General features: G+C 36.7%; 4 protein-coding genes across 6 annotated transcripts; 2 read left to right on the forward strand and 2 right to left on the reverse strand.

The window, feature by feature from the left end:
- Nucleotides 1-208: 208 nt before the first annotated feature.
- LOC121780054 (filament-like plant protein 3) lies at nucleotides 209-5,084 on the reverse strand. Of its 3 annotated transcripts, none has more exons than XM_042177579.1 (5): nucleotides 4,933-5,084; nucleotides 4,052-4,282; nucleotides 2,452-2,629; nucleotides 922-2,318; nucleotides 209-662 (listed from the first exon to the last, which is right to left on the reverse strand). In XM_042177579.1, exons 2-5 carry the CDS (start codon nucleotides 4,163-4,165, stop codon nucleotides 525-527), a joined length of 1,827 nt encoding a protein of 608 aa, XP_042033513.1. In that variant the 5' UTR covers nucleotides 4,166-4,282; nucleotides 4,933-5,084; the 3' UTR covers nucleotides 209-524. The 3 variants fall into 3 exon arrangements, with proteins under 3 accessions (XP_042033513.1, XP_042033512.1, XP_042033514.1); XM_042177578.1 differs by having other exon boundaries at nucleotides 4,866-5,069; XM_042177580.1 differs by lacking the exon at nucleotides 4,933-5,084 and adding an exon at nucleotides 4,467-4,751.
- A 1,125-nt stretch (nucleotides 5,085-6,209) lies between these two features.
- Nucleotides 6,210-10,572, reverse strand: LOC121778369. Its single transcript, XM_042175712.1, has 10 exons — nucleotides 10,064-10,572; nucleotides 9,745-9,865; nucleotides 9,283-9,368; nucleotides 8,728-9,127; nucleotides 8,547-8,647; nucleotides 8,184-8,250; nucleotides 7,835-8,062; nucleotides 7,178-7,633; nucleotides 7,035-7,107; nucleotides 6,210-6,916 (listed from the first exon to the last, which is right to left on the reverse strand). Exons 1-10 carry the CDS (start codon nucleotides 10,501-10,503, stop codon nucleotides 6,693-6,695), a joined length of 2,196 nt encoding a protein of 731 aa, XP_042031646.1. The 5' UTR covers nucleotides 10,504-10,572; the 3' UTR covers nucleotides 6,210-6,692.
- Nucleotides 10,573-11,650: 1,078 nt separating this feature from the next.
- Nucleotides 11,651-16,641, forward strand: LOC121780111 (diacylglycerol kinase 2-like). Its single transcript, XM_042177631.1, has 8 exons — nucleotides 11,651-11,825; nucleotides 12,219-13,417; nucleotides 14,129-14,495; nucleotides 14,709-14,785; nucleotides 14,900-15,019; nucleotides 15,133-15,297; nucleotides 15,513-15,650; nucleotides 16,152-16,641. Exons 2-8 carry the CDS (start codon nucleotides 12,311-12,313, stop codon nucleotides 16,305-16,307), a joined length of 2,130 nt encoding a protein of 709 aa, XP_042033565.1. The 5' UTR covers nucleotides 11,651-11,825; nucleotides 12,219-12,310; the 3' UTR covers nucleotides 16,308-16,641.
- Nucleotides 16,642-21,353: 4,712 nt separating this feature from the next.
- On the forward strand, nucleotides 21,354-26,112 carry LOC121780219 (2-(3-amino-3-carboxypropyl)histidine synthase subunit 2-like). Its single transcript, XM_042177753.1, has 10 exons — nucleotides 21,354-21,494; nucleotides 21,616-21,746; nucleotides 21,878-22,062; nucleotides 22,641-22,749; nucleotides 23,177-23,528; nucleotides 23,830-23,967; nucleotides 24,228-24,343; nucleotides 24,429-24,535; nucleotides 25,003-25,139; nucleotides 25,595-26,112. The coding sequence occupies exons 2-10, from the start codon at nucleotides 21,666-21,668 to the stop codon at nucleotides 25,846-25,848; spliced, it is 1,479 nt and encodes a 492-aa protein (XP_042033687.1). The 5' UTR covers nucleotides 21,354-21,494; nucleotides 21,616-21,665; the 3' UTR covers nucleotides 25,849-26,112.
- Nucleotides 26,113-26,159: the final 47 nt, after the last annotated feature.

Raw genomic sequence — 26,159 nt, forward strand, 5'->3', positions numbered from 1 at the left:
AGACAACATTACTAATTGGATCTTTTATTTTTCTTAATTTTGACGATTTAATTGTGTGAAAGATAATCTTTTAATGACCCACAACACTATGTAAGCCTCACGAGCTCCACAACTTTTGTCAGAATTTGAAATGAAATTATCATATTTTATTATTGAGCTTTTTCCCTTGAGATATATAGAGCTTTTATACAAATGGTGCCATGCAAAATGGAAGGCAAAATCACAAGTTGAATACTTGCCTTGTAGTACTATCATTCTATCATATTATAATTTTTATAACATAATTAAATTATTCATGGCAATTATAAACAATCAATCGATGGTGAACTAAAAATACAAGAAGAAAATTTTGCAGCCTCATTCACACCTTTGTAAGGTACAGATCAATGCTCTCCACTCCATAGCAGCAGCCTCAACATCTCATAGCCGGTGCAGAAGCTCGGGATTACCCTCTCACCATCGGTTGAGCACTTAAAAACGCGATCTCAGGGCCCTCGCCGAGCTTGGAACACGCAACTGCTTTCTCAATCGACCGCAGTTGCTGTTTCAGAGTCGATCAAGAAATCATCCAACGTGGCGAGAGTTTTCAGCTGGCGGCCGAGGGAAGCTATCGTCTTCTGACACTCAGCGAATCGACCAGCAGCTTCTGCCAACTCCTTATCCTGCATCAAGGTTGAACCCGCAGATAGGTAAACTAGGCAGAGATTCAATATCAATGCACGAGTTAAACGAAAAAACTCCCTCCATTCATTACTTGTCTCATTTCGGGATCAGCACATAAGTTAGTGGAACGTGAGACCTACTTACTATATATAATAAAAGTGAAACGAGACATGTGATAGCCATCCCGAAATGGCAAAATGAGACATTTAATGGTGGACAGAGGGTGTAGTAACCAATAAGTAATGTCTACCAACGGACCTGATTAGCTCTGAACTCCTCGATGATTGCTGATCTCTGTGACAGAGAGCTGGATTTCGTTCCCGAGAGCTCAGCTTCCAGTGTCTCACACTTAGCAACAGCTTCCCTTGAATGAATTTTTTCTTTCTCAACTTCTTTTTCTAGCATACTAATGCTCGAACGCAAGGTTTTCAGATCGTGCTCCATCGCTTTGAGTTTTGTCTCTGATTCCGCTTGCTTTAAATTGGCATCTTCGAGTTGCAACTCGAGTTTGCTCTTCAGTTCTTCCACTTCACTTAACTTATCCCGAACCTTGATCAGTTTCCCTTCTGCTTCATCTAAGAGTTTCGTTGTGTTCTCGAGCTTCACATTAGAATACTCGACTTGTTTGCGTGCGTCTTTCTTAGTTTCATCAGCCAGAACAAGCTGCTTTTTCAGGTCCTCTAATGTCACCTCTGTTTGCTGGAGCTGACTCTCCGATGCCACAAGCTTAATTTGGCTTTCGTAAAGAGCTATCTCTAAATTCACTTTCTCTGATGTTATCTTCTTCAAGCTATCCTCGAGTTCAGCTGCACGTTTCGTCATTTCATCCAGCTCAATCCTCAACAGACTCTCTTCACCATCGATCCCTGAACCAGGTCCGCTCCCACTACGCGTTTCAGGCAGCGCTGCAAGCCTCTCCATCTCGAGAAAATCATCCATTAGATCAATCTCAACTGAAGGGACGATGAGACTTCTTCCAAGCACTTTTTCGTGCTTAGATTGTTCCAAGTCCTTATCAATCGACTCAAATCCACTCATTCTGCAGCTGTCATTTTCCATAAACAGCACTCTCTCTCCGTTATCCGATTGACTGTCTGTGAAAGATTCAACATATACCGATGATGTGGTAACCGATTGGTGATCGTTGGCGAGTGTTGCTTTCTTAACCAGTGCCTTCAGCCTCCGACATTCTGCTTCGAGCTTAGCCACCTTTTTTTTGCTGTCAAGATGCTGCTTGCTAGCATTCTCAGCAGTGTAAACACTCATATCGCTCTCGGTGATCCTTAGCTCCAGTTCTTCCTCTTTCGAAAGTAGCTTCATCTTTAGCATCGAGTTCTCTTTCTCCGCGGCTTCAAGTTTGGAGCGAACATCAGCAAGCACACTCGCGTCTGATTTAGCATCTCGAAGTTGGTCACGGAGCTCGGATAGCTGGCTCTCGAGCTCAGACTTCTTCGATTCCCATTCACTACTCCTATTGGCAAGGGCTCCATAAATTTTCTCTTCTTGATCTTCTCTTGCTTGCCTAAGCTGTCTCAAACACTCCTTAAGGGCTCCATCGAGATGATCAACACGTTCCTCGAGGGCTGAATTCTTCTGAGTTAGGGAATCATTCTGTTTCTTTAGGACCAAGACTTCATTCTCAGCCGTCTCCCATCCTAGCATATGAGGGCAAGTAAAGGTTTGTTTTAGAAGTAGTAAACGAAGACTAAAAACTAAAACGAAACCAGTCTTCTAAAATCATACACACACACACACTATTCATTTACAGAGACTTACACCGAGGAATACCTGAGACAGCTTCCTCTGCTACTTTTGCATGTTGCTTAACCAAGTCTTCCTTAGCACCGATATTGAGAAGAGCTGCAGATAGTTTCTCCGAGAGAGTCTTCACGCTATCATTAAGTTCATCGTCCGGTGCAGCTTTAGATGTGACTTCGGGGGACTGAATGTTATGATTTGATGGAATCTGCACAAATGGAACAACCATATTTAACCTCATGAACACCTAATTGTCATAGTCATTCTTCTCGTCTCCCAATTATAGCACATTGGGTAATCTCTCTCGTTCATTTAATTCGAAAGCCACAATTCAACCCAGACATATTGAAGGAAGGTGACAGATAAATGACCAATGTTATGATTAAAACAAGTGGAGACTGCAATTGGTAATACTAAACCTGTGCATTAGCTCTTTTCTACGAGCAAATGCATCACTGGTATCGGACTTACTTATGCATCTTATCGCAGTAATTTGATCATGTCTTAAACACTAATGACGGGAGGCGGGACAGCAAGCGCCTACAGCCTAGCACGCACAAGCAGGTTGGGTGGGACCCACATGGGGTTACACATGTGCAAGTTCAGAAAAGAGTGGAGGCAGACGAAGGCCTAGGAGGCGTTAGGCGGGGTCTTTCTAGAACACCGGTTCACATTTTGTTCTCGACTCATCAGCACATGATGTCTAAAGGCAACTAGCGAAAATGATGTCTCTACTAAATTATTAGGCTGAGGTTATGCATTTTAATAAATATGTATACTGATCACTGATATTGAAGCACGAAAATTGATGGCGACCGAGAGAGAGAGAATCGTCACACCCCTCCTATAATTGGAGGTAGACATTTGTAAAAGGAGCTGGAAAATAGTGCTTTTCAGAGTGGAAAGTGGTAGGCTGTCAGTTGTGGACCAACTGTACTGGATATCCACACAATGTGGTCCATCTTAGTTGATGATAAACCAGCATGTGAATGGAGTTTCACCATTCTTGCAAAATCCGAACAGGGATAAAGCTACTATCGTGCCAGATCTTTCCGAGGCTGATTATATCTTAAACACGCAAGATTTCAAACACCAGGCCTTAATTAATCTCGTTGCAACTTTCTGGAACTTAAGATTTCGAACCCCAAGCCTTTCCCGAATATCAGTTACTCACTTGTTCTTGATCCATCAGAAATGTGAGTGATTCAGGAAAGAAACACGACATGGATGCTAACGACCAAACTTTTCCGAATAATAACTGATGGTGAGAAATGAAAGCATACCAATTTGCAGTTCCATGGCTACAAAAGGTCATGTAAAGACCATAAAACAGTTTAAATCCAGAACATGAGATGACCTTTGTAGAGAACAAAACGATACACTCAAGTATGAATTCAGCAAAGTTCATCTTAGGGGTGTTTTCTTATACGTTTCAACCTAATTTATTTTCTTTAAACTCATAAACAACCAGAAACAGTAGCATAAAAAAGATCAATTTCCAAACAACATAACAACAAAAATGTTAGTTTCATACTCTATAAATCTCAATCATATTGGAATTCAAAGTTCAAACACAAGTAAGAATGAGGCAATTAGTACACACTACACAGCTATACATTAACATACAAACCTGATCATCAGAGAATCTTTCGGAGTGCGATGACACTGACCCTAAGCTCTCCGTTTCCCCACTGGGACTTTTCTCCGAAGACTTTCGCCGCCATAGCCAACTCCTCCTGTCCATCTAAATGCACTCCCCACCTCTCACACTAACCTCATTTACATCTGAATACAGCCACCTTAAACCACAATCCTAAACACACAAGCCCTCCAACAGCATCCCACCTCTCCCTAATCAAAACTACAGAAACATAACATCAGCAAAGCCAGTCTCATAACTCAAAATGCACATATAAATAAAGAAATCAATCAGAAGCAACAGAGAGATTATTAAACTCAGAGCAAATTGCAACAGAAATAGGATTTAAAATTCTGGTAAAGAGTCAATCTTTACTTAGAATACAATCAATCCTTAACCAACCAACCTCATTTGAAGCTGAAAGAAACACAACAAGAATAAGGCATAGAGCCATCTTGGAATATAAAACCATACATATCCAAAAACTTCAATCACAAAACTTTCAGACAACAACTCTGATGGGCACCTTTCATTTCCCCCCACCACCACCAACTGAAGAGGGTATCAAAAATTTTAATTAACACTCGAAATTTGGGTATTCCCCTTTAAATATCCATGAAAAAGATGGCAAAAATTTATAGGCATGACCCACATAAAATTATCTACTTTATCCTCTAAATACTAGACGACCACGACCCACAAACAGAAATACAGCAAATATGAAACCTCGCTGATAAAAAAAAGCACCTTTCTTGATTTTCTAGAAATACATCACATACTAAAACCTCCCTACTAAAAAAAGTACCTTTCTTGAATTTCTTTACACAGCCAATTCATATAGCAAAGAAAAGAGAATGTAGAGAGAGAGAGACCTCAAAAAGAACTTGAAATACACTGACAAAAAAGGGAGTTCAAATAATTGCTGAGCAGCAAACAGAATAGTTCGCAATTTTCTGGTTAGGGATTATTATATTGATGGGGGATGATTTATTATTTTTATTTGAGGGAATAATGTAGATTTACTTGAATTGAAAAAGCCTTTTTGTAATGGTGTTTTGGAGTGTTGCGGAGGTGGGGAGAAGCAGACAAAGACATGGTTGAATTATGGAAGCAAATATTGTTTTCTTTTTCAAACCAAGATTGCGATATTTGCGCGCCTGCTTAAATTTGTGTCAAGGATGATTGAAATGATGGCCACGTATATCAGTAAGAATTAAACACCTTGATTCATACAATAATGCGTCTACATTTTTTCTTATATGAAGTTAGATTAGTTAGTTGGTTTGAGAATAATAATAATAATAATAATAATAATAATAATAATAATAATAATAATAATAATAATAATAATAATACTATTATTATTATTATTTGATATACAAGTGGTAAAAGTTTTTTTTTTTAAATAGTCACCGATTTCTTTTCCAATAAATAAAAAATGGCATGTTGCAATTATTGTTGAAGTTGAAGGTTCTGCAAAAGAATGCCGTAGACCAATTTTTTGTATTAATGATTTGGGGTTTTCTAAAGTCAAACAAACAAATCTAAATTGCATGTATCACGTCCAAAAATTCGGACTACTTTGGATTTAAATTCTGAATCTAAGAAAATTTATATGTTGTGTGTATTATTATATACATATTCATTTCGTATGTTGTAATAATTGAATTTTATACCATCACTTATTTCAATTTTATTATATTCAATTTTTCAGAATGAAATTAATTTTCAATTATGCATTACTCCCTTTATCCCCTAAAAATATAAACTTTTGAATAACACGAGTCTTAGTGTAAATTGGTATCGTAATAGTGATATAGAAGAAATGTGTATTAGTGAAAATTAAGTCTCACCTCATTAAGAGAGACCTCATTAAGAGAGAGAGTATTAATATATAATATATTCATGTAGTAGGACTGTAGGAGTAAATAATTTTATGTTTTTGAAATGCATCCATTCCATTTTTCCATTTCCGGCCAATTAATGAAACAATGGAGGCTTGGAATGAGCTCATTAATAATAAAAATTGGTTTCAATTGGGCCATTTTTCAATTCAAGTCTAGGCTCAGCAGAAATTCAACCAACTCAATTTAAGATAAGGCTGGCAAATGAGACAATTATTCATAGCGGACGAAGATGCAAACTGAGATGATTAATAACGGACGGAGAGAATATTAATTTATAATTTTCAAATAAATTCTTTACAATCCAATTTTCTGAAAAATAACCGAGTTATAATATATTTAAAATTTCTCATGGGCCTGGGCCAAGCCGGGCCTCAAGCTCTCCCTCGAGGTGGGCAATCAACAACCGTAGCCATTAGCCACACACACTCATCTCCTTCATACAGCCACCACCGATGACTCTCTCGTCGCAGTCACCAATCACCATTGCACCACCCCGAGCACCATCTTTTGAGGCCTAGCTCAAGTGCTAGAACCATAGAGGAAGCTAGGATATATTTTGCACGAGCCATTTTTTTGTATAGTTATCTCTAAATTAATAGTAGTAGTTACCATAGTGGAAGGATCTGTTTAGTCCCAAGATGACTAAGTAGAGAAGTGATATCTACATAGAACTACTACTACTACTACTATTGTGTAGAGGTGAGGTTAGTAGTGTAAAGTTCAGATCATTCTACCCAGTTTATGTCAAAGTCCTTGAACTTGAGTAGCCACTCGTGTGCATCTTGTGAAACATAGGCTTTCGTAGGTATCTTCTCCTGTCCATTTACACTGTTGCACGCCAAAGACTCGGCTTTCCTCTCTCTTGGGTGCCTCACCTTGAGTGACAGGAGACGGGACACTTCGTGCAGCCCTCCCCATTTCTCCAGAGCACGAGCTATGTCGTAGCGCCCTGCACCAGACCATGGCTGTTTTCAAGAATCCACTCGATGCAAATGTAAAGAAAAAGTTGTCTTTGGATGATATATAGCATGACATTCAATCGAGAAAATGAGATGGATGTCGAGTACCTGCACGTTCAAAGGATTTTCTGCTGGGCATGTAAGATGGATCCATACCCCAATTCCTTTGGAACCGTTTAATCTGAAAGAGCAAAGTTGATAGATGATGGTGATGGCTTGTTTTATAACAGAATGAGATGCAAGAAACTAACCTCATCTTGCAAGTTTTCAAGATTATCCCAATAACCCTTGGGTTTGCGTTGTTTGTATGCAAGGGACAGATCCATCAACGACGCGATTCGCCTAAATCCACCCATGCGTGTAATGGCCTTCTCAATATCCACTCGCCCATGCTTCCTTAGCTGCTTTCTCATTGGCATGAATCCTTCCTGTCCATGCTCGGAAATGAAGTTTAAGAGCTCAGATTTAAGAACCTCAATGTTTCTCTGCAGGCCAGGGACCTTTGGCCTTTGTCTGTTAGAGCTTGAGACACTATCATAGTCTTTGGCCTCTGAACTGCATTTGAAGGAGCTACAGTTTTTTTCTGTAGCTTTCTCTCCCTTGTCACAGCTGTCATTACTAACGACCTCCTGATTATTTTCGGTTTCTCTTTTTTCCATGTAATCTCGAATAGCACATAAGTTTGAAGGAAGATCCTCGTAAATGACCTGCAAATGCAAAACCAGATGATTTTGTCTCAATGACATGAAAATAGGTGTCATAATTTCAGAGAATTGTTGTTTACGAGCTCTAAGCAGAAGTGCAGAACTTTGAATGTAGAAATGAGTCCAACTGTATAACTACACGAGTATAAGCAAAGACAACTAGACATTCATTGATGAAATGGACTAATGGAAGTGATTACTAACCTCTTCCATGATAGCTTCGGAAAGAAAGGAGTTTTTATGCATTTTCGACTCCACTGAATACTTCAACAGCGTGTGATGGCTACCTAGTTTCTCTAGGATCCATTTCCCTCGAAATGAATCAAAGTCTCCTTCGACCTGCTCAAATCTGATCTCTTGTTCAAAATGCTCACATAAATCAAGGATGACACGAGCATGGAGAACCATATACAACAGACCCTTGCATCCTTCCTGCAACGTTAGTCATTAGTTCATGTTAGAGAAAATTTAAATATCATTTTAATTCTGCAAAATTGATAATTTTGTTCTTGCTCCATTCAAGGATCATTATACCAAACAAAGAAATTTGTACCTGAAGAATGCGGACTTTATTGCTTTCTCGAGATAAGATCTTGCTTATAGCTAAATTAGGAACAAACCTGCAGTAGTTTCAGGAAAAAAAATATTTAAAAAACAATTAACGAAACAGATAACATCTGATATAGTGACAGAGCTCCATCGACATCTTGGTAAAGGTTCTATGCATTAGACCCCAAACAGTATATATAGAAATTTAGAGGCATGCATGAAAACAGCTTTCACATCAAATTTACACATTTTAAACCTATCAATATGAAAAAATTATAGACGTTGGAGATCAACCTTGCTGAAAAACAGATTTAAGACGTTAGAAAATCTCAGTAAGCGGCACACAATCAGCGCCTAAATAACTTACTCGGGAAGTCTTTCATAAGCTGTGAGAATATTCCAGACTTCACGAACAGGAGCTTTTACTGTTATGCTGGCAATAACACATCTGTGAACGCCCCCATTTTCCTTCACCACAAAATGAACCAACCAAATATGAAACGACTTCCCCAAGAAGGGAAAGATATAGAGCAGAGTCGAGCAGTTACCAATAATCCATCAAATCTACGGAGATGAACTTCATCTACCAAGCACGGCCTGTCAAGCGGACAAGATTTGCCAAATATTCCCCAATTACAGGTCAACTCTCCAGTCGAAGGAGACAAAGGACCAAAAGCAGCTTTGACAAAGTTTTCCTTGACATCTTCGTCTTTGTTGTTCAATGCACTTGCAACTTCAGTCTCCTCACCTCCAAGGTGAAGTGCTTGTGAAGGTAATGTGCTTAAAGAGACTACACTCTGGTTTCCTTCGAAGCTGCTTTCAGATCGGCATGCTAAAGCTAGGAGATTTACAGGAAGATCTGATCTGATAATCCTCTCCAGAAATATTGCTGGGAAGTTGAACCTAGGTATAACATTCACTTCATAGCCCAAGGTAGCTGTTGGTGACCTACAAATATGAAGGATCAAGGCATGGAAAATCATGGACAAAATTAGTAATGAGTCCACTTCACTTCCAGTACAACTTCTTATCAGCGAAACCAAAAGAATCAAATTAAGTTGAACTATCTTGGTGGCAATAAAAATAAAAGAACCGTATCATACCCTTTCTGAGACTTCACTGACCATTTGCCTTCAAATTTCTTGAAATCTCCATCAACCATAGAGAAGTGAAGCTCGCGGTTATTCTCCTGAATCACATCAAAGGTAAGATGGAAAAAACTGAAAAATGAAAAAAAAACCATCCAATTGTACTAACATACATTAAGTAAAATAGTTGTGTAATACGAATGTCGACTGGGATTTGCAATATAAACATGCTACACCTCTCTTTTCAACAGTAACTTATTTCAGTTTTATCATGTTCACCACTGCTCTCAATTGATAGCCTATTCTTTCCAAGATATAATCTTCTTTGAACTAACCAACAGCCTAATCTATTTTGACTCAAGACTGAGACATCTCTTCTCCAATTACCATGTCTTCTTCCTCACAAAGTTACAACAAGCTAGTAAACCAAGAACAACGAAAAGTCGAAAAGCAGTTGTTCGAGTTAAAAGTGCGTACAGAGTTGATAAGTTCTCGAAGATCCAACACGACCCGGGCTTCTATATGCCAATACAGAGCCCTCTGCAACCCTCTCTGCTCCAACCATATCCTCCCTGGATATGGACAAGGAATCCTCCCACTGAAATATGCATCAAAATGACACCATCACAATCCCTAATCAAGCATAAGCTAAAAACCAAGGCACAAATCAACAAATTAGCTGCCGACTTCGACGTAGTCAATCTAATTCAACTACACCACAGTCGAAAATTTCCCCAATTTCTAACCTACCTAGGGATTCTCACTTCTCAAAAACTGGGAGATGGAAGAATTCTACCTTTTAACGAGATTGGGGATGAAATCAGCAAGCCTTTCGTAGTCAGTGAGAGCAGACCAAACCGATTCAACATCAGCATTAACTGGAATCTCACCTCTGATTCTGCGTTCCCTCCACGACAACACTTCCACTTCACACTTGACCTTCCGCTCTCCTAGAACCACCTCGGTTTCTCGATCTACTTCAGCTCCTTCTTCCTCTTCCTCTTCCTCCTCCTTGATTTTCTTCCCGGTTGCGAGATTGTTAGGGTTCCCATTGGAAGATTGAGAAGCGATCCTACAGTCCCATTTTGGCGTCTCTGCACTAGCGAATGAAGAGAAAGCGGCTACGCTGAGGTTGCCAATGCAGTTATACTTGCTGTGGCGATGCAATGCGGCGAAGTTTGGATTGTAGATTTTGTTGGAAGAGAAGCTTAAACAGTGTGATGAAGTGGTGATCATGGAGATGTATCTCTCTATCACTCTCTCTCTCAGTCACTCTTTCTCTCTCTATGCGTGTGCTTCAAACAGTTCAACTGTCATTATAGTTGGTTTAGATTTTTTTTTTTTCCGTATTTGTTTTTTGTTGAGTAGTGATCTTGACCACCAGTATTTTGGTGTGGCAGAGAAGAATGAACGGCTGAGAATGAATGGTTGGATTTGCGATAGAATTAAGATCATGTTTTTCTCGAGTTTTTTTGTTTCATGGCCGAGTCATTTGGGGGAATGGGGATCGGGTACTCGGTCGAAGTCGATCGAGCTTGGCTCGATGCGTTGGGTTTGGTGTTGACGGTGTGTGACATGGTCTGTAGTGAATCCGGGCGAGTCAAGGTTGGTGACGATGGATGTAAATATAGTCGGCTTAGAGATCTTAAATACATCTTGTATGTTATCAATATCTCGTATATCTCTTTTATTTGGTAATAATTATATTTTCTTAAATTTATGAAATGTCAAATAATTCAATTAAGCATCTAATTTAATTATTAAAATCTTAAAATTACATAAATTCCATTATCAATACAATTTAGACACATAATCCTCACATGCTTTTATAAATATATATTAAATGTCTTGTTTACTTTTCTCGTGCTCGATGAATCCATACGAACAATACTAAATTAGGAAGTCATTACATATTTTTGCTAAGATAACAAACACGGTTTAAAATAATGAAAAACCATTGCACAATATCTATAAATCTATGATTTACACATAATTAATTATAGATTAATTTTAATTTATAAATTAAAACATCGTATTATAAATACATAAGCAAAACACATATAACTAACATAAAACAACAAAAACGTTCATAATTAATTAAAAATCAATCATATAGGAAATCACGAACTAGTCTCTATGATAAATCATACGAGTTGAGGTATTATCATGTTGACATAATAATCACCGAACCTAATGTGCCAAAATTAAAAAAAAAAGCACGTATTAAGCTTAAATACGAACCCGATCTGCTACACCTGTATTCGATCATGTGTTGGCAATGTGCGCCATTTTGATTGGGCATAGAAAAACGACAAGAAAGCATACAGTTATGGGTAGGTCCGCCGTGTTTTTCGCGTAGGAAAGTCCCGCCACGTACTTTCTCTCTCCTCAATACTCAAAGCGACAGCTTCCTTCCTTCCTTCCTCATCAATCTTCCCTCCTTACTTTATTCATTCTTTAATATCGCCCAAGATCTCCCTCCCACCGCCGTAAATCTTGGTTTCTCCTCCCCTTCCTTCAATCTCGATCTCTCTTTTCGTCCAATTCTTTCTACGCAGGTGAATTCTCTCTCTCGAGATATGCGAAATTTTTGAATTTCATCGTTTTCTTTTTGCGTTGCGATGATCCGCGGGTAACTATTGGAAATCATTGTTTCTGCTCGATTTAGAGATGTGCGCCGTGCAATTTGGTGGAATTTACTATGTTTGTTCATAATTAGCTGTCTGATCCATTGAATTGGATTGAGCGCGAGAATCTGGTCTTCAATTTTAGGGTTTGAATGAGTAGATTTACCATGTTTATGCATGTGATTATCTGAATATTGATTAAATACAAGTATAGCATTTTTGGTAATTGCTAGGTTTCTGGAAATAATGGTTGCCTCGTTTTGTGCTGTTTTTGGTCATTCTTTTAGGGGATGTTGATTTTGATGTGTCATTTGGTTTTGGTAGTTTCTGTAGGTAAGGACTTGTAGAATTTATTTTTCTACAGAAACTGTGGAGCTCCCTTTGGAATTTTGAAGAATAATGAAGTGTCATTCACAATGAATGAACTGAGTATTCCTCTTCTTCGGTTCCTTGCTAGTTCGAGTCTGGATTCTGGATATATCTTTGGATGGCTGATTACAGGGTCTTTTGGACTTTTAGCTATTGTTTATGCCTTCCTGAAATGGCAGAGATCGATGTCTCTTAATTGGCTTAAAGCTGCTTCCCGGGCAAAAAAGCAAGCGTGGAAGAATCTAAAAGTTCCCCTATCGCATCATACATGGGTGGAAGATGTTTCTTCTGGTAGCCTGCCATCCACATGCTGTGTGTGCCTAACTTCTCTAATCTACCCTCAGAATAAAGGAGCAAAACCTATATCAAGGTCGCCAATACATAGATGTCGTGTTTGTGGTGTGGCAGCTCATTTTCATTGTTCTCAGTTTGCAGCAAAAGATTGTAAATGTGTTGCACAAGCTGGTTATGGTAAAGTTCAGCACCACTGGTCAGAGAGATGGTTTAATCTTGACGACAATCCCGAGATGTCAGCCTTTTGTTTTTACTGTGATGAACCTTGTGCCATCCCTTTTATTGATGCATCTCCAGCTTGGTATTGCTTGTGGTGTCAACGGATTATACATGTTAAGTGCCAAGTGAAAATGTCCGAGGAATGTGGCGATGTTTGTGATCTAGGTGCTCACAGAAGAATCATTCTTTCTCCCCTATATGTCAAAGGTGTTGAAACTGAGACATTAAGTTCCATTACTGAAGAAATTATTGCTTCTACAGTCCATGGACAGGCCAGAAAAAAGAGGCATCGGAATAGGCATGGAAATCGGTTCACTAATGGTAAGCAACCAGAAAATCCAACTGCCCAAACAGCAGTTCTTACTGTCCTTAAGGGTCTTGTTGGAATCCAGACTTCTAGCAGTGAAGATGATAATGATCATTCTTTGAACGTTAGCAAGGGTCTTAATAAGAAAAGCACAACGAAAGCATCAGTCAATAAGAAGAAATCAGTTGATGCTTGTCACAGATTAAAAAACTATACTATTCTGGATTTACCTTCAGATGCAAGACCCCTTCTGGTCTTCATTAATGCCAAAAGTGGAGCACGAAACGGGCCTCTCCTGCACAGAAGGTTGAACATGCTATTAAACCCTATACAGGTAGAAGTTTCATATTGCCATGACTTATAATTCTCCCATTCTCCTTTGTTAATATTAATTTGTTTTAGTTATGAAGAATGGTAAGTTTGGCATTGTGTACACTGAAGTATTTCTATAAGAGTACCAAATTAGAACACATGATAAAATATTGCGAAAGAAAACTCGTGAGTAAGAAGGAAATGAACGAAAGTTTTAGTGAACGTGAAATTTAGATGGATTATTTTAGTCTAGTAACCTCACTCTAACTGAACTATACCATGTGATTAGTACATCATCTTTGTATCTGCTACCTTCTCAGCAAGAATGTGTATGCCCAAGTCCATGAGTATGCCGCCTCTCTTGAAACTTTAGATTTTAGTAGGTGTATAGTGTATTTCAGTAATGTTTCAGAAAAGTTATCAAAGAGGACAAATTTTAAAGACCAAATTAATCTTTTTAGGTGTTAGTGTATTTAGCTCAACAAAAATGAAGATTAAAATATAATTATTATAATGTAATTTGTGGAGTATTCAGTTATGAATCTGAAAATTATAATATATTGACTTTATAAGAACTGTTACTAATTTATTACGTAGTTAAAGTTTTCCTTTAGGATGTGGAGTTTAGAATTATAGACTTAATGTGAAAGGTTAAATTGTGCCTCTCACTATTTCAAAGTGCACTTTAACGTGTAGTTGGTTTCTTGGCTTATGATTGGTTGTTCTTTTCCAGGTAGTTGAACTCAGTTCCTCTCAAGGTCCAGAGGCTGGCTTAGAGCTGTTCAGAAATTTGCAATACTTCAGGGTTTTGGTTTGTGGTGGTGATGGAACAGTTGCTTGGGTCCTTGATGCAATAGAGAAGTACAATTATGAGTCACCTCCACCAGTTGCAGTTCTGCCTTTAGGAACTGGAAATGATTTGTCAAGGGTCCTGCACTGGGGTGGGGGGTTTTCTGTTGTCGAAGGACAAGGTACCTTAAGCACTTTCTTGACCGACGTTGAAAATGCGGCAGTGACAATGCTTGATCGCTGGAAAGTCAACATAACTGAAGAAAAGTCACCAAGTACCGTAAAATCAAAGTTCATGATGAATTACTTAGGTAATGTGCAATTATTTTCTTTTTAGTACTACTTCTTTTGGTTTGAGGTAGAAGAGCCTTCACCATTTCTGTTATGGCAGATGCAAAGAGTAAATTGTTTTGACTTGTTTCTTTGCTGGGTCCAGATTTTTTTAAGTTATCAAATGTTTTGTTTTATCTAGGGTTTTTGTTCTATCATTTAATTTGACTAATTTTGTGGTTCTTAATCTACAGGTATTGGATGTGATGCAAAGGTTGCATATGAGTTTCATACAGATAGGGAAGAAAATCCAGCAAAGTTTTACAGCCAGGCATGAAGTTTGTAACCTCTTGCCTACGTATATTTTGTTAAAATATGCACTGGCAACTTTATACAGACCTTGAATTAAGTTTCTCAAAGATGGCTAACGTACATTTTGGAACAGTTTTTAAATAAACTTAGGTATGCCAAAGAAGGTGCTAGGGATATGATGGGCAGAGCTTGTGCAGACTTGCCATGGCAAGTCTGGCTTGAAGTTGACGGGAAAGATATTGAGATACCAAAAGTAAAGCCATCTCCTTTTTATCAAATTCCTATTCTCGTGTGTTTGATATAATTTCTTATGTTCATTTCTCCACGTTCTCAAGAAATTTCTTATATTGATTTTTGTCCCCTCAGGATGCTGAGGGTTTAATTGTGCTGAACATTGGTAGCTATATGGGTGGAGTTGACCTTTGGCAAAATGATTATGAATACGATGACAATTTCAATCACCAGTACATGCATGACAAAACGCTTGAAGTTGTCTGTGTTACTGGATCATGGCACCTGGGAAAACTTCAGGTTTGAATGTTTACTTAATCGCACGTGTCTATTAACCTTAGTCTGAGTTTTATAGTTGATTGATTGTCGTCTAGTCATCACTTATCTCTGAAGTTATGCCATTTGTGATTATATCGGCATTGTACGTTAATGCATTAAATATGGTCTTAAATACTTGCTGAATGTGTGATATATATTTTGCATAAGATCAACTAACGCTTAATTTGTACTTGCAGGTTGGACTTTCACAGGCAACTAGGCTAGCACAAGGGAAACTTGTAAGGTTACATGTGTCCAGTCCTTTTCCTGTACAAATCGACGGGGAACCTTTTATTCAGCAACCTGGATGCTTAGAAATAACACATCATGGACAGGTATTTAATCCGCTTTATCGAGAACTATTTGATGATCCTTTATCTGATTCTTGTGTGCAAAATGCGGACGTTATGAGTTCCTGCATCTACTCATCAGCTCCATATGCATATGATACAATATATAGACATGGATCGAGAAATATGATGTTCATATACTCTTAGCAATGCTATGATATACTTATACACAATATATTTGGATTTGAGTACGACGAAGTAGCTTCATTAGAACGCCAGATGTAGATGGTTGGAATTTCGTCCTCCATTTGAAGTATACAGAGGTCAGCTGTGTAGTCTCGCAACTCTTATTATAATCCAAACTGTGATCATTTATAGAATGTTAAATATCTTCGCGAATAATGTTGCTAAGAGTGGATATTTACACCTTGCAAACTTCACCTGAAATTCGAGTCATGCTTTATGGTCTGTACGAGTCCTGCATATCTAGCACGAACACTGTTATTTTCTTTGAACTGAAAAGACTCAAAACTCCTTTGTCGTTAGGTGTTTATGCTTCGAAGAGCATCTGGGGTGGATGGACCTAGAGGTCATGCAGCTGCCATAATGACGGAGGTGTTGGTGGATGCAGAATGTAAGGGAGTTATAAACGCCTCGCAGAAGAAGTTACTTCTGCAAGAGATCGCCCTCCAGCTCTCTTGATCATTTTCTCAGTGATCGATCCTTCACAATTTTGCCATCACGACAGTCAGACAGGTATAGCTGAAGAACATGGTTTTCGATTTCTTCTAATTCTTTGACAAAGTATAGTTCGAACTACAAGGAGCATGTAATATAGAAGTTTTGTTCGAGGTTAACCCTTTCTTATAGGAGATGTTTTGTTTTTTATCCCCTTAGGATTTGTCGAAGCAATGTTTGTTTTTCTTCGACTTGAAATGTATTTCTGATGTACTAGAGTATTATGATAGTCAATAGTATACAAAGCGATTTCAAACATACAATATTAATAATCCATTTGTACTTTTCGAAGCAAAAATCGATCTCGATTTTTGAGTTGCATATTTGTTTGAGTTGCATCTCTAAAACGCTAAAAGAAAATCAGGCAGGCAGAGTATTCAATAGGATGATCTCCTTGTTTTCATCTCCTTTTAGTGAGATCATTCTTATTGGTAAACTTCATTGTTTTGAATTATGTTAATGCCATCGAGGTGATTCAGTTCCCATATATAGTGCCAATTGTAAAGGAAAAGTGTGGTGTAAACGATGAAGACAACATGTCAATTTAAATTATGGAATTGAAGAATCAAAAGGATACGAGATCTACACGATTCATAAAGATCTATTAAGTCATAATTTTATACTCCTAAATCATGATATACCAATAATTCAGGCTTAAGTTCCTAAGCGTTGATGTGAGTTTGAATTTGGCAATCCCGTTATTTGTACTTTGAGAGATGCGTCTTTAATATGCGCCTCTCTAGTGACATTTGAAAAAAAAAATCTTCTAATCACTTACTCCCTCCTTCCGTTCTACCATAAGCTAGACGTTTCTTTTTAAGCACTCCTTTTGCGAATAAAATATGTGGAGAAATTTTTGTTAGAATTATTAACAATATTAACTACGCAACTTCATATAGATTAAAATAATACTCCAAAATACTTAATGGGCCTACAATTTGGGCTTCACATTTATATTTTAAAGCCCAAAGCCTTAGGCCCAATAATATTATACTACTCCACACGACTGTATATTTTATTTACTATGTTTACACACTGATAGGCTTCAATTGAAATCAATTTTCCCGCGAATTCACAACCAAATTCAGCAAACGCTCCCTCCGCCTCCGCCACCGCACCGCCGTTCCTAGCCGGAATTCGAGTCCCTCAGCTGCATTTCAGATTTGGAACTGCGTAAACTCAGAAATGTGTAGATTTTAGCCGTATAAACCTTTGAAAAATCTGTAGATTATGCTGTGATGATTCTGGGTAATAGAGGCGTAGGGTTTGAACTTTTGATTCGAATTGGAAAGTCAAAGCTGTGTATAATGCCTCGTAATCTGTAACAAGTGATTAATTTTTATGTAAAAGTATTCATAGGGATTTAAAGTCGAGAACTTAAAATGAAACCAGCAAATCCATTAATGGCAAAGAAAATAGAACGATCATGATGACTACAGTGTGAAGAAATAGAAATACCGCCTTATGTTTCTGTGGGTGATCATCGCCTGAAATTTTGTCGCTTAGGGCTGGAAAATGAGAATGATGATAAGAATAAAGTGTGAAAATGAAAAGGTCAAGATAAATCCATTTTGCTAAGTAGGCTTTGAAAAAGCCATGAGTAATTAGAAATGCCACGTACGTCAGTCGGGTATGGAGATCGACCCATGTTGTTTGTTACATTTCACGTTTATGTTGGTGACAGTAGCGATAATCGTATTGTTTCTGGTGCCAGATTTTGTGATGGATGACAAGGCGGTGAAGAGGTGTGCGGCGATATACTCCGTGTTCTGCTGGTCATGATGCTTGTCAGCTGCAGCTGGGGCTTATCTTAGGAAGGGCCAGCTGTGTTATGATCGTGGCCGGCCACCCCTCGCCCAACACTGTGGGGCTGGTGCTGCTGGAGATGGCGAAGCCTGGCCTTCGAATCTACAGGATCTTCTCCTAGTATTGGGCTTATCTCTCCCCGTTATTACGGGTATTCTTCATGACGGTTGGGATTATCCCTACCTTACCCAGCCCGCTCTGCCCGCGATCTTTCAAAATCGTAGTCTTCAAGATGAGGGTTGCTATGCTTGAAGCATTAGTTAAGGTAATGTAGTTGTAGATCTCAACTCTTATGATGCTCTAGGTCTTGAGACCACCCTTTGTTTAGCTTTAGCATCAAGGATTTATGAATTAGGAATTATGATGCGTCGCCCATTGTTTAGCTTTAGCATCCAAGAATATCCGCAATATTTATGTATCTCGACTTTTATGCAACTATGAACGTAAGAAAAAATATTGATAAAGTCTCGACTGGTTTATATTTTGCTATGTACGGCATAGACTAACTAATCATATAATGCAAACACTTTCATCTCTCAAATCCTTTTGTTTTGTAGTATCTAGCATTCTATTTTCATGTACAACAATAAAAAATAGACTACAACTCATTAAGCAGAAGAGGGAACATCATTTTAGGTTCACGAACTTTGCCAAAGTATCATTTTAGGTCCGTGAACTTTGAAAATATCATTTTAGGTCCGTGAACTTTGAGTTAGTATCATTTGAGGTACTTTTTACTATTTCCAAGTTTTTTTAGACGAAAATACCCTCAATACCTTAAAGTATATATATTTTTAATAAATTTATCATATACTCATATTTTTTTATAAATATCTTTACAATATATTTTTGACAAATTTTCTCAATCTAATTTGACCTTAAATATTATCACTTAATTTTGTGACATGCAAGTAAAATTGCTTATTCAATTTTTTATATTATTTTTTAAAAAAATTGAATAAAGAACTTTCTTTAATAATAAAAAATTGAATAAAGATCTTTTTATAAATATCTTTGCAATATATTTTTGACAAAATTTCTAAATATAATTTGACCTTCAATATTATCATTTAATTTTGTGACATGCAAGAAAAGATCTTTATTCAATTTTTTATTATTAAAAAAAAGTTCTTTATTCAATTTTAAGTGATAATATTTAAGGTCAAATTATATTTAGAAAATTTGTCAAAAATATATTGTAAAGATATTTATAAAAAATTATGAGTATATAATAAATTTATTAAAAATATATACACTTTAAGGTATTGAGGGTATTTTTGTCCAAAAAAAACTTGGAAATAGTAAAAAGTACCTCAAATGATACTAACTCAAAGTTCACGGACCTAAAATGATATTTTCAAAGTTCACGGACCTAAAATGATACTTTGGCAAAGTTCGTAAACCAAAAATGATGTTCCCTCTAAGCAAAAATACTATGGACGATTGTTATATACAAACGTGACCGTTACAACTAACTATACTTGTTAGTATCAAAAACTCTTGTAACAGTGACAATCAATCTATTGAAAACGTTTTACTGATTTGTTAGCAATCTCTCTACTTCTCATTTTCTTGTATCAACAACAAATCACTATTGTTCTAACAACCATCTATATATTATATCATCACCAATCAATCACTAGTACATTAATTAACAACTTATCTTTTGTTGATTTTTTACTAATCACTTTGCTGATTGCTTACTAGTATATATGTTATTAATGTCTACTATCAATTAGTAGCATCAACTATCAATTATACCAAATAAACGAAATTTGATATCGTACTTTATAATCAATAGGTCACTTTCATTTATTTTAGGGAACATCTTTTTTAGTACATCAACTATCCTAAATGAGCAAATTTGGTTCGTAACATTTCATAATATCTTTTGAGATCAATCAACTATAAGTTAATATCAATTCAAGTACTTTTTAGCTATTTTCAATATTTTCATGACCAAAGTACCCTTAAGGCCATGAAGGGCAATTCAATCTATTTACCCTATCATTTTCATTAAAGTATTAATTTATTTTTCTTTCTTTATTCATCCATTTTCTTCTTTTTGAAAATTTAAGTTAATCATAATATATACTACATTGAAATAAAAATTTAATAAAGTAGAAAAAATATGATTCATGGATAGTCAAGGGAATAGATATGAGAACTATGAACAGTTTTCATAATGTTGTTTTAAATGGCCTAATGATAATAATAAGACACGACATTGTGATATTAAACAATTGATAACAACTATTAATTTTTATTTAATTAAACAATCATAGATTTAAATTAATCACATATTCAACTAAGGAAGCCATTGTCTTTTTTATTAAATTGATTATTGATAATTTCAACTAATTTTTTTAGACTACAATTAGTACATAAGAATAGATAAAATAAAACTTAGCTCTTTGAATTATTTAAGATTTTGTGTATGTTAATGAATTTTAATTTATTTTTAATTGTCAATTTTGTATTTCACTAAAAAAGTAACATATTTTTTATGTATAGCTTTAAGATTGAAAAATTAATATTCCATCTAAAAAATTGAACTACTTTTATATACAAATATTGTATAAGTATAATGTTTACATATATTTATACCTATGTTATTTCACTATTAATATTAAATACTATATTACAATGATTTAAAATATTACAAATAAGTAAAACTAAACGTAAATAATTAATAGTAATAGAATATTAATATTATTAAGATATTTTTATTTTGAAATTAAAATTAAAGGGAATATCTTTTTTGGTAAATCAATTATCCAAAATTATATACTTTAATAAAAATAAGAGGGTAAATAGATTGAATTGTCCTCATGGCCTTAAAGGTACTTTGGTCATGAAAATATTAGAAATAGTCAAAAAATATTTGAATTGATATTAACTTATAGTTGATGAACCTCAAAATATATTATGAAATGTTACGGACCAAATTTGTTCATTTAGAATAGTTGATGTAATAAAAAAAGAGGTTCCCTCTTTATTCATACTTAATAAAAAATTGTACTCGTACTACACTATAAACCCTTCAAAATAAATATATATATTTACGCTATACACAGATACACTAATTATTCTAACCACTTATTTAACTTTGCAAATTAAAATTAATTTTCCTTTTTTATCATATTTTTGGAAAAAAGTATTTATTTCAATATTAAATTGGTATAAGAATAGAATAAAAGAAACAGCAAAACTCATCTTCTCTAGCACAGCCGACCACCACCGTGCCGCCTCTAACCGAGCCGCCGCCACATCATCCAAATCCAGTCTCCGCCCAGCCCCACACGAATTCCCTAGATAGTGGAAATTGAGAATCTGCATTATCAGGTGCAAATTTCACGTCTTTAAGTTGAATTTGTTGCGTAATGTGTTCTAGCTTCTTTTAAGCGAAGTTCGTGATTTCTAGACCTAATTTCCGAAGGAAATTTCGAATCTTTTTCTTCGACAGGGTTGCTGCGATTAATCTCTCTCTTAATTATCTCTTAAGTTATTCTGGCCATGGAGTTGTACCGCAATTACGAAATAGCTCGAGTAGCGGAGTTCGTTTGTAGTGGTGGTTTCACTAGAGTAGCTCTGCAGGTAGCAATACACTGACACCTCTCATATCTATACACGTTGAGTGTGTGTGTTTTTCTCAAATTGTTCTGTTTGATGAGTTTTTTCATGTGTTGTTTTGAATTGTTGTTTTATGTTTGCTTGGGTGATAAAAGTTCCCGGATGAGCTACTCAAGGATTCTATGAAGGTGGTTAGAGCTCTGCGCCAGGAGCTCGATTCATCAGTGAAGTTGTATGTAATGGCTGACACTACTTACGGAAGCTGCTGTGTCGATGAAGTTGGGGCCGCGCATGTTGGTGCTGAATGCGTCATTCATTATGGCCATACTTGCCTCAGCTCGTTAGTAACGTTTTGATGCCAAGTCGTGTTTTTTTTTACTTAATTGCAGCAGTAAGAGTGTTGTGTGTTTGTGCTTGCTATGCCCAAAAATTACTCTGGGATTCGATTTTCACTTGAATGATTTGTCATTTGGTAGTCATGGGATGTTTATATGATTGGTTCTGTATATAGAAATAACTGAGTGTTAGCCAGTGAAATGATTTTGCATTTCAAATTTCAGCTCTGTACCTACTATGCTCAGTGATATTTCGACATTAATGACTTTAACTTTCTATTTCCACGGTAATTTGGGCTAAGAAGTTTCTTACATTAGAAGTTGTGAACGTTAAGCTATAATTTGATCAGTCCTTCTATGATTGATTGAGGTTGCAAGTTGGTTGCTTTATCCTTAGGCTTCTGATATACAAACTTGTCTGGGAAATATTGTGTTAGTATGAGGTTTTCTTTTAACTTAGTTATGTAATTTGTGATCTCCATGTTCTTCTTTTCAGGACATCAACTATTCCTGTGTTATTCATTTTTTATAAAGCTTATGTAATTTGTGATCGCCATGTTCTTCTTCTTCTTCTTCTTCTCAGGACATCAACTATTCCTGCGTTATTCATTTTTGATAAAGCTTCGATCAGTCCATCAGATTGTGCAAGGAGTTTGCTTGATCATGGCCTGAAAAGTGGCAAGCCCATTTTGGTACGCTAGTGATGCCTCACCATTTGGTTTACTGCATGACTGTATCTACAGTGTGTTAGAATGGCTAAAACGTGGAATTAAAAATAGAAGGTGTTAAGTGACTCCTGTCCCATCCCTAGAAACTTAAGATTCTCTGCTCATTTTTTGACCATTTCAATAATATTAAAGACAACATATATGTCTGATTATTAAACCCTGTTGTACTATAAGTTTATAACATCATATAAAAGTGTTATATCAATTCTTCAGCATCTTATTTGATCTGTTCTGACTACACAGCATATAATTGCTAGCTTGGTCATAGTCTTGCTGATAGCTAGTTTATATGTGCCCAATGAGTCAGAAGTTCACGAAGGCATAATGTATAATTTTTACTAATCTACTTTGCATGGATATCGATTTTTGATCTGTTGCTTATGCTAACTAGGTTCTAAGTGGACTGGAGTATGCACATGCAATACCAGAAATTAAAAAAATGGTGGCGTCTGATGTTTCAAGCATATCTGGATCCACATCCATGTTAGAACTCCTTTATGCTGATGTATGCTGTTCGGTAGTTACCCCATCTGAGACCTGTACATCTGCAAACCAAATTGGAGCTGGTAGCCAAGTTGTACAAGAATGCCCTGCTGATGAATCTGGCCAAAGTTATAATATAGGAGGTTTGAGCTGGAAGATTCCTCAAGGACAGAAAATGGAGGATTATTTGGTTTTCTGGATTGGTTCAGACGGTCCAGCATTTGCAAATGTTGTATTGACTTTCAATAACTGTGAAATCGGTAATAATCCTTATTAGCTTGTTCACGATCTCGATAAGGAAAAAGGACCATGAACTCTGCACCATGCAACATTACTGTGTTTTTCCTGTCAAATTAGTCAGGAAAATTATATTCATAGTGGTTGGAGTAATGAAGTTTTCGTTTAGGAGACCTCATTTAGTAGATGATTCCAGGAACATCTTTTCTTCTTGCTCGAATTGATAATTGGGACCATTACGCTCTTGCCAATGCCTTTATCTGCTTTCCATACTATATCATGTTGTGGTATTGTTCCCAAACTGATGTTTTGCTTTGTTTTTAGTCAGATATTATGCAACAGAAGGTGGCTTGGTGACTGATGTATCTCAATCAAAAAAAATCCTTCGGCGTAGGTATTATCTGGTTGAGAAAGCGAAGGATGCCAACATGATTGGAATATTGGTTGGAACACTTGGAGCAGGTATAGTATATTGTGTGCAGACATTCATGCGCTTTCCTTGTCCTAAAGTAACTGGTTTTCCTTGACACACAACTCAGATTTGAGTTACTCTTGTATAAGTGTCCATGATGTCTTTTAGATGCCATAGTCAATATCCTTCTGTCAGGATTACATTACTATACGTTTATGATGTCTTGCATCTTGTTTTGCTTCCTATATCTTGATCTAGTGCATGATTCATTCCAAAAAGCTAAAGCATTCCCCTGCAACTGTTATTTCAGCTGGTTATCTACATATGATTCATCAAATGCGGGATTTGATAACACAAGCTGGAAAAAAGTCTTATACTTTTGTAATGGGCAGACCAAATCCTGCAAAATTGGCCAATTTTCCTGAGGTAAACCTCGTTTGTGCATGCTGACATTATTGCTTATTTCCCTACCTTGTAGTGGTAATGCTGTTATGCCATTTTGACCTTGCAGTGTGACGTCTTCATTAATATCTCTTGTGCACAAACAGCTCTGTTGGATAGTAAGGAGTTCTTAGCTCCTATAATTACTCCGTTTGAAGCCATACTTGCTTTTGACAGGTATCAATTCACTGCAACTTACTGATTTTTGATCGCTTCATTATTAACTAATTTTAGTTGAAATGTTTGTTATGTCATATTCATTGGTGGTTTTCTATCATTCTTGCCTCTCTGGGTAAGCTAATCTATATCCGAAGCTTTAGTAGTTCATAAATTTTAACCATGGAGTACTCTATTAGGTAACCTGTCTGACCTAAGTCCAGATAAAGAAACAAAGGGATGCATTATGGAAATAATATGGATATCGGGTTTCCATCTCGAAGTATCACATTTTCATTTCTAATTTTAATAAATTGCTGTAATATCCTGTGATGCTTCATGAAAGAACTTCATGCTAGTTAAAAATCAGAAAAAAACAATTGATTCTATGAATGCAATGTTCATATTTAAGAATGCACCGATCAGTTTCCTGTCCTATTCATTGACATTCTATGGGTGATCACACACGTTTTATTTTTAATTTCCAGGGGAAGTCAATGGACCGGAGCGTACGTAATGGAATTCAGAGATTTGATAGCTTCAACTCCGGTAGAAAGGGAACAATCTAAGGAAGCACGGTTTTCTTTCATCCAGGGTGGTTATGTTGAAGATTTGGATCAGCAAGGTGCCTATTCTTTTACTTCTTTTCAACTTACTTGTCTCTGATGAGGTCAAGGTCGTAATAATGGAGCCAACCCAAAATTTTCTCGCCAAATAAATAGAGCGTGTGAGTGGTAATTGCAAACATGCCGTCTGATGCTTTTGACACAATCATATACATGAAAACGTAGAGATGACTTTAGGGGTTTAAAAAGAAGGGTTGAGCTGGCTTAGAGTAACGTAATTATGCTTCTGAGGGATGCTTAATTCTAGCTTGAGGTAAAGCCGACTGAGTTCGAGCTATAAAATGAGAACTTGAGTTGATACCAAAGTCAAATCATCTATGTCAGGCTTCCAATTGGAACTTGAATTCGGAAACTTAAAAGCTCGATTATTCCTTAGTCGAGTTTCCTTGTATCTGGATTTCCCAGCCATTTAAGTCCGCAGTCTGATGGATTTTACCTAATGTTTGTTGAGAAGATGATGATGAGGTAGAGAAGGATGAAATCCTCTCTCTGGTGAACGTCACGGAGAAAGCTTTGCAAGTGCGAGATGAAGAATCCCGGTCAGTCATGAAGAATACGGCCAAGTCAGGGGCTGAATATTTTGCCAGCAGGTCATATCACGGTCTAGATATAAACAGCACGGATTTGCTCCCGGGGAAATTTTTGGCTGGGAGAAGTGGTAAGGCTTCGGGATACAATGACGAGAAGGCAGAGATATCTCGATCCTAATATGTATTTCAAGTGAAAAATGCTATGCTCGTTTTTTTACCATAGGACAGGTAAAGCTCATCTGCTCGATAGATATTAGTGTTGCTCGATAGGTAAGCTCCCCATATCGCTAGGAGGGCCTAATTTCCCTTCGGGTTAGCCTAGACCTCGGGCCGCCCCCCTATCTGCAGTTTTGTTGAAGAAGTTGTATACCGATGTCTTTTTTTAGATTTTTTTTTTTGAACTTTTGTTGTGAAATTCCAATTTTAGCTGAGCCTTACATTAGATTTGGTAGCCTTCCATCCTCCATTTCAGCTCAACATGATCAAATC

The sequence above is a fragment of the Salvia splendens genome, chromosome 19, assembly GCF_004379255.2.
Source record: "Salvia splendens isolate huo1 chromosome 19, SspV2, whole genome shotgun sequence".
Classification (NCBI taxonomy): domain Eukaryota; kingdom Viridiplantae; phylum Streptophyta; class Magnoliopsida; order Lamiales; family Lamiaceae; genus Salvia; species Salvia splendens.

Bases quoted from the DNA above. Each gene is read 5' to 3' on its own strand.
- LOC121778369 (XM_042175712.1), bottom strand. From the start codon at position 10,503: ATGATCACCACTTCATCACACTGTTTAAGCTTCTCTTCCAACAAAATC. The intron at 9,866-10,063 runs GTAGAATTCTTC...TGCATATTTCAG, and splicing joins ATCCCCAATCTCGTTAAAAG to TGGGAGGATTCCTTGTCCAT. The intron at 7,108-7,177 runs GTTAGTTTCTTG...TTGCTCTTTCAG, and splicing joins TTGAAAACTTGCAAGATGAG to ATTAAACGGTTCCAAAGGAA.
- LOC121780111 (XM_042177631.1), top strand. From the start codon at position 12,311: ATGAATGAACTGAGTATTCCTCTTCTTCGGTTCCTTGCTAGTTCGAGT. The intron at 15,020-15,132 runs GTAAAGCCATCT...TTGTCCCCTCAG, and splicing joins AAGATATTGAGATACCAAAA to GATGCTGAGGGTTTAATTGT. The intron at 15,298-15,512 runs GTTTGAATGTTT...TTGTACTTGCAG, and splicing joins GGCACCTGGGAAAACTTCAG to GTTGGACTTTCACAGGCAAC.
- LOC121780054 (XM_042177579.1), bottom strand. From the start codon at position 4,165: ATGGACAGGAGGAGTTGGCTATGGCGGCGAAAGTCTTCGGAGAAAAGT. The intron at 2,319-2,451 runs GTATTCCTCGGT...CTCATATGCTAG, and splicing joins AGCAGAGGAAGCTGTCTCAG to GATGGGAGACGGCTGAGAAT. The intron at 663-921 runs GTCCGTTGGTAG...ACCTTGATGCAG, and splicing joins AGGAGTTCAGAGCTAATCAG to GATAAGGAGTTGGCAGAAGC.
- LOC121780219 (XM_042177753.1), top strand. From the start codon at position 21,666: ATGGAGTTGTACCGCAATTACGAAATAGCTCGAGTAGCGGAGTTCGTT. The intron at 24,344-24,428 runs GTAAACCTCGTT...TTGACCTTGCAG, and splicing joins AATTGGCCAATTTTCCTGAG to TGTGACGTCTTCATTAATAT. The intron at 24,536-25,002 runs GTATCAATTCAC...TTTAATTTCCAG, and splicing joins GCCATACTTGCTTTTGACAG to GGGAAGTCAATGGACCGGAG.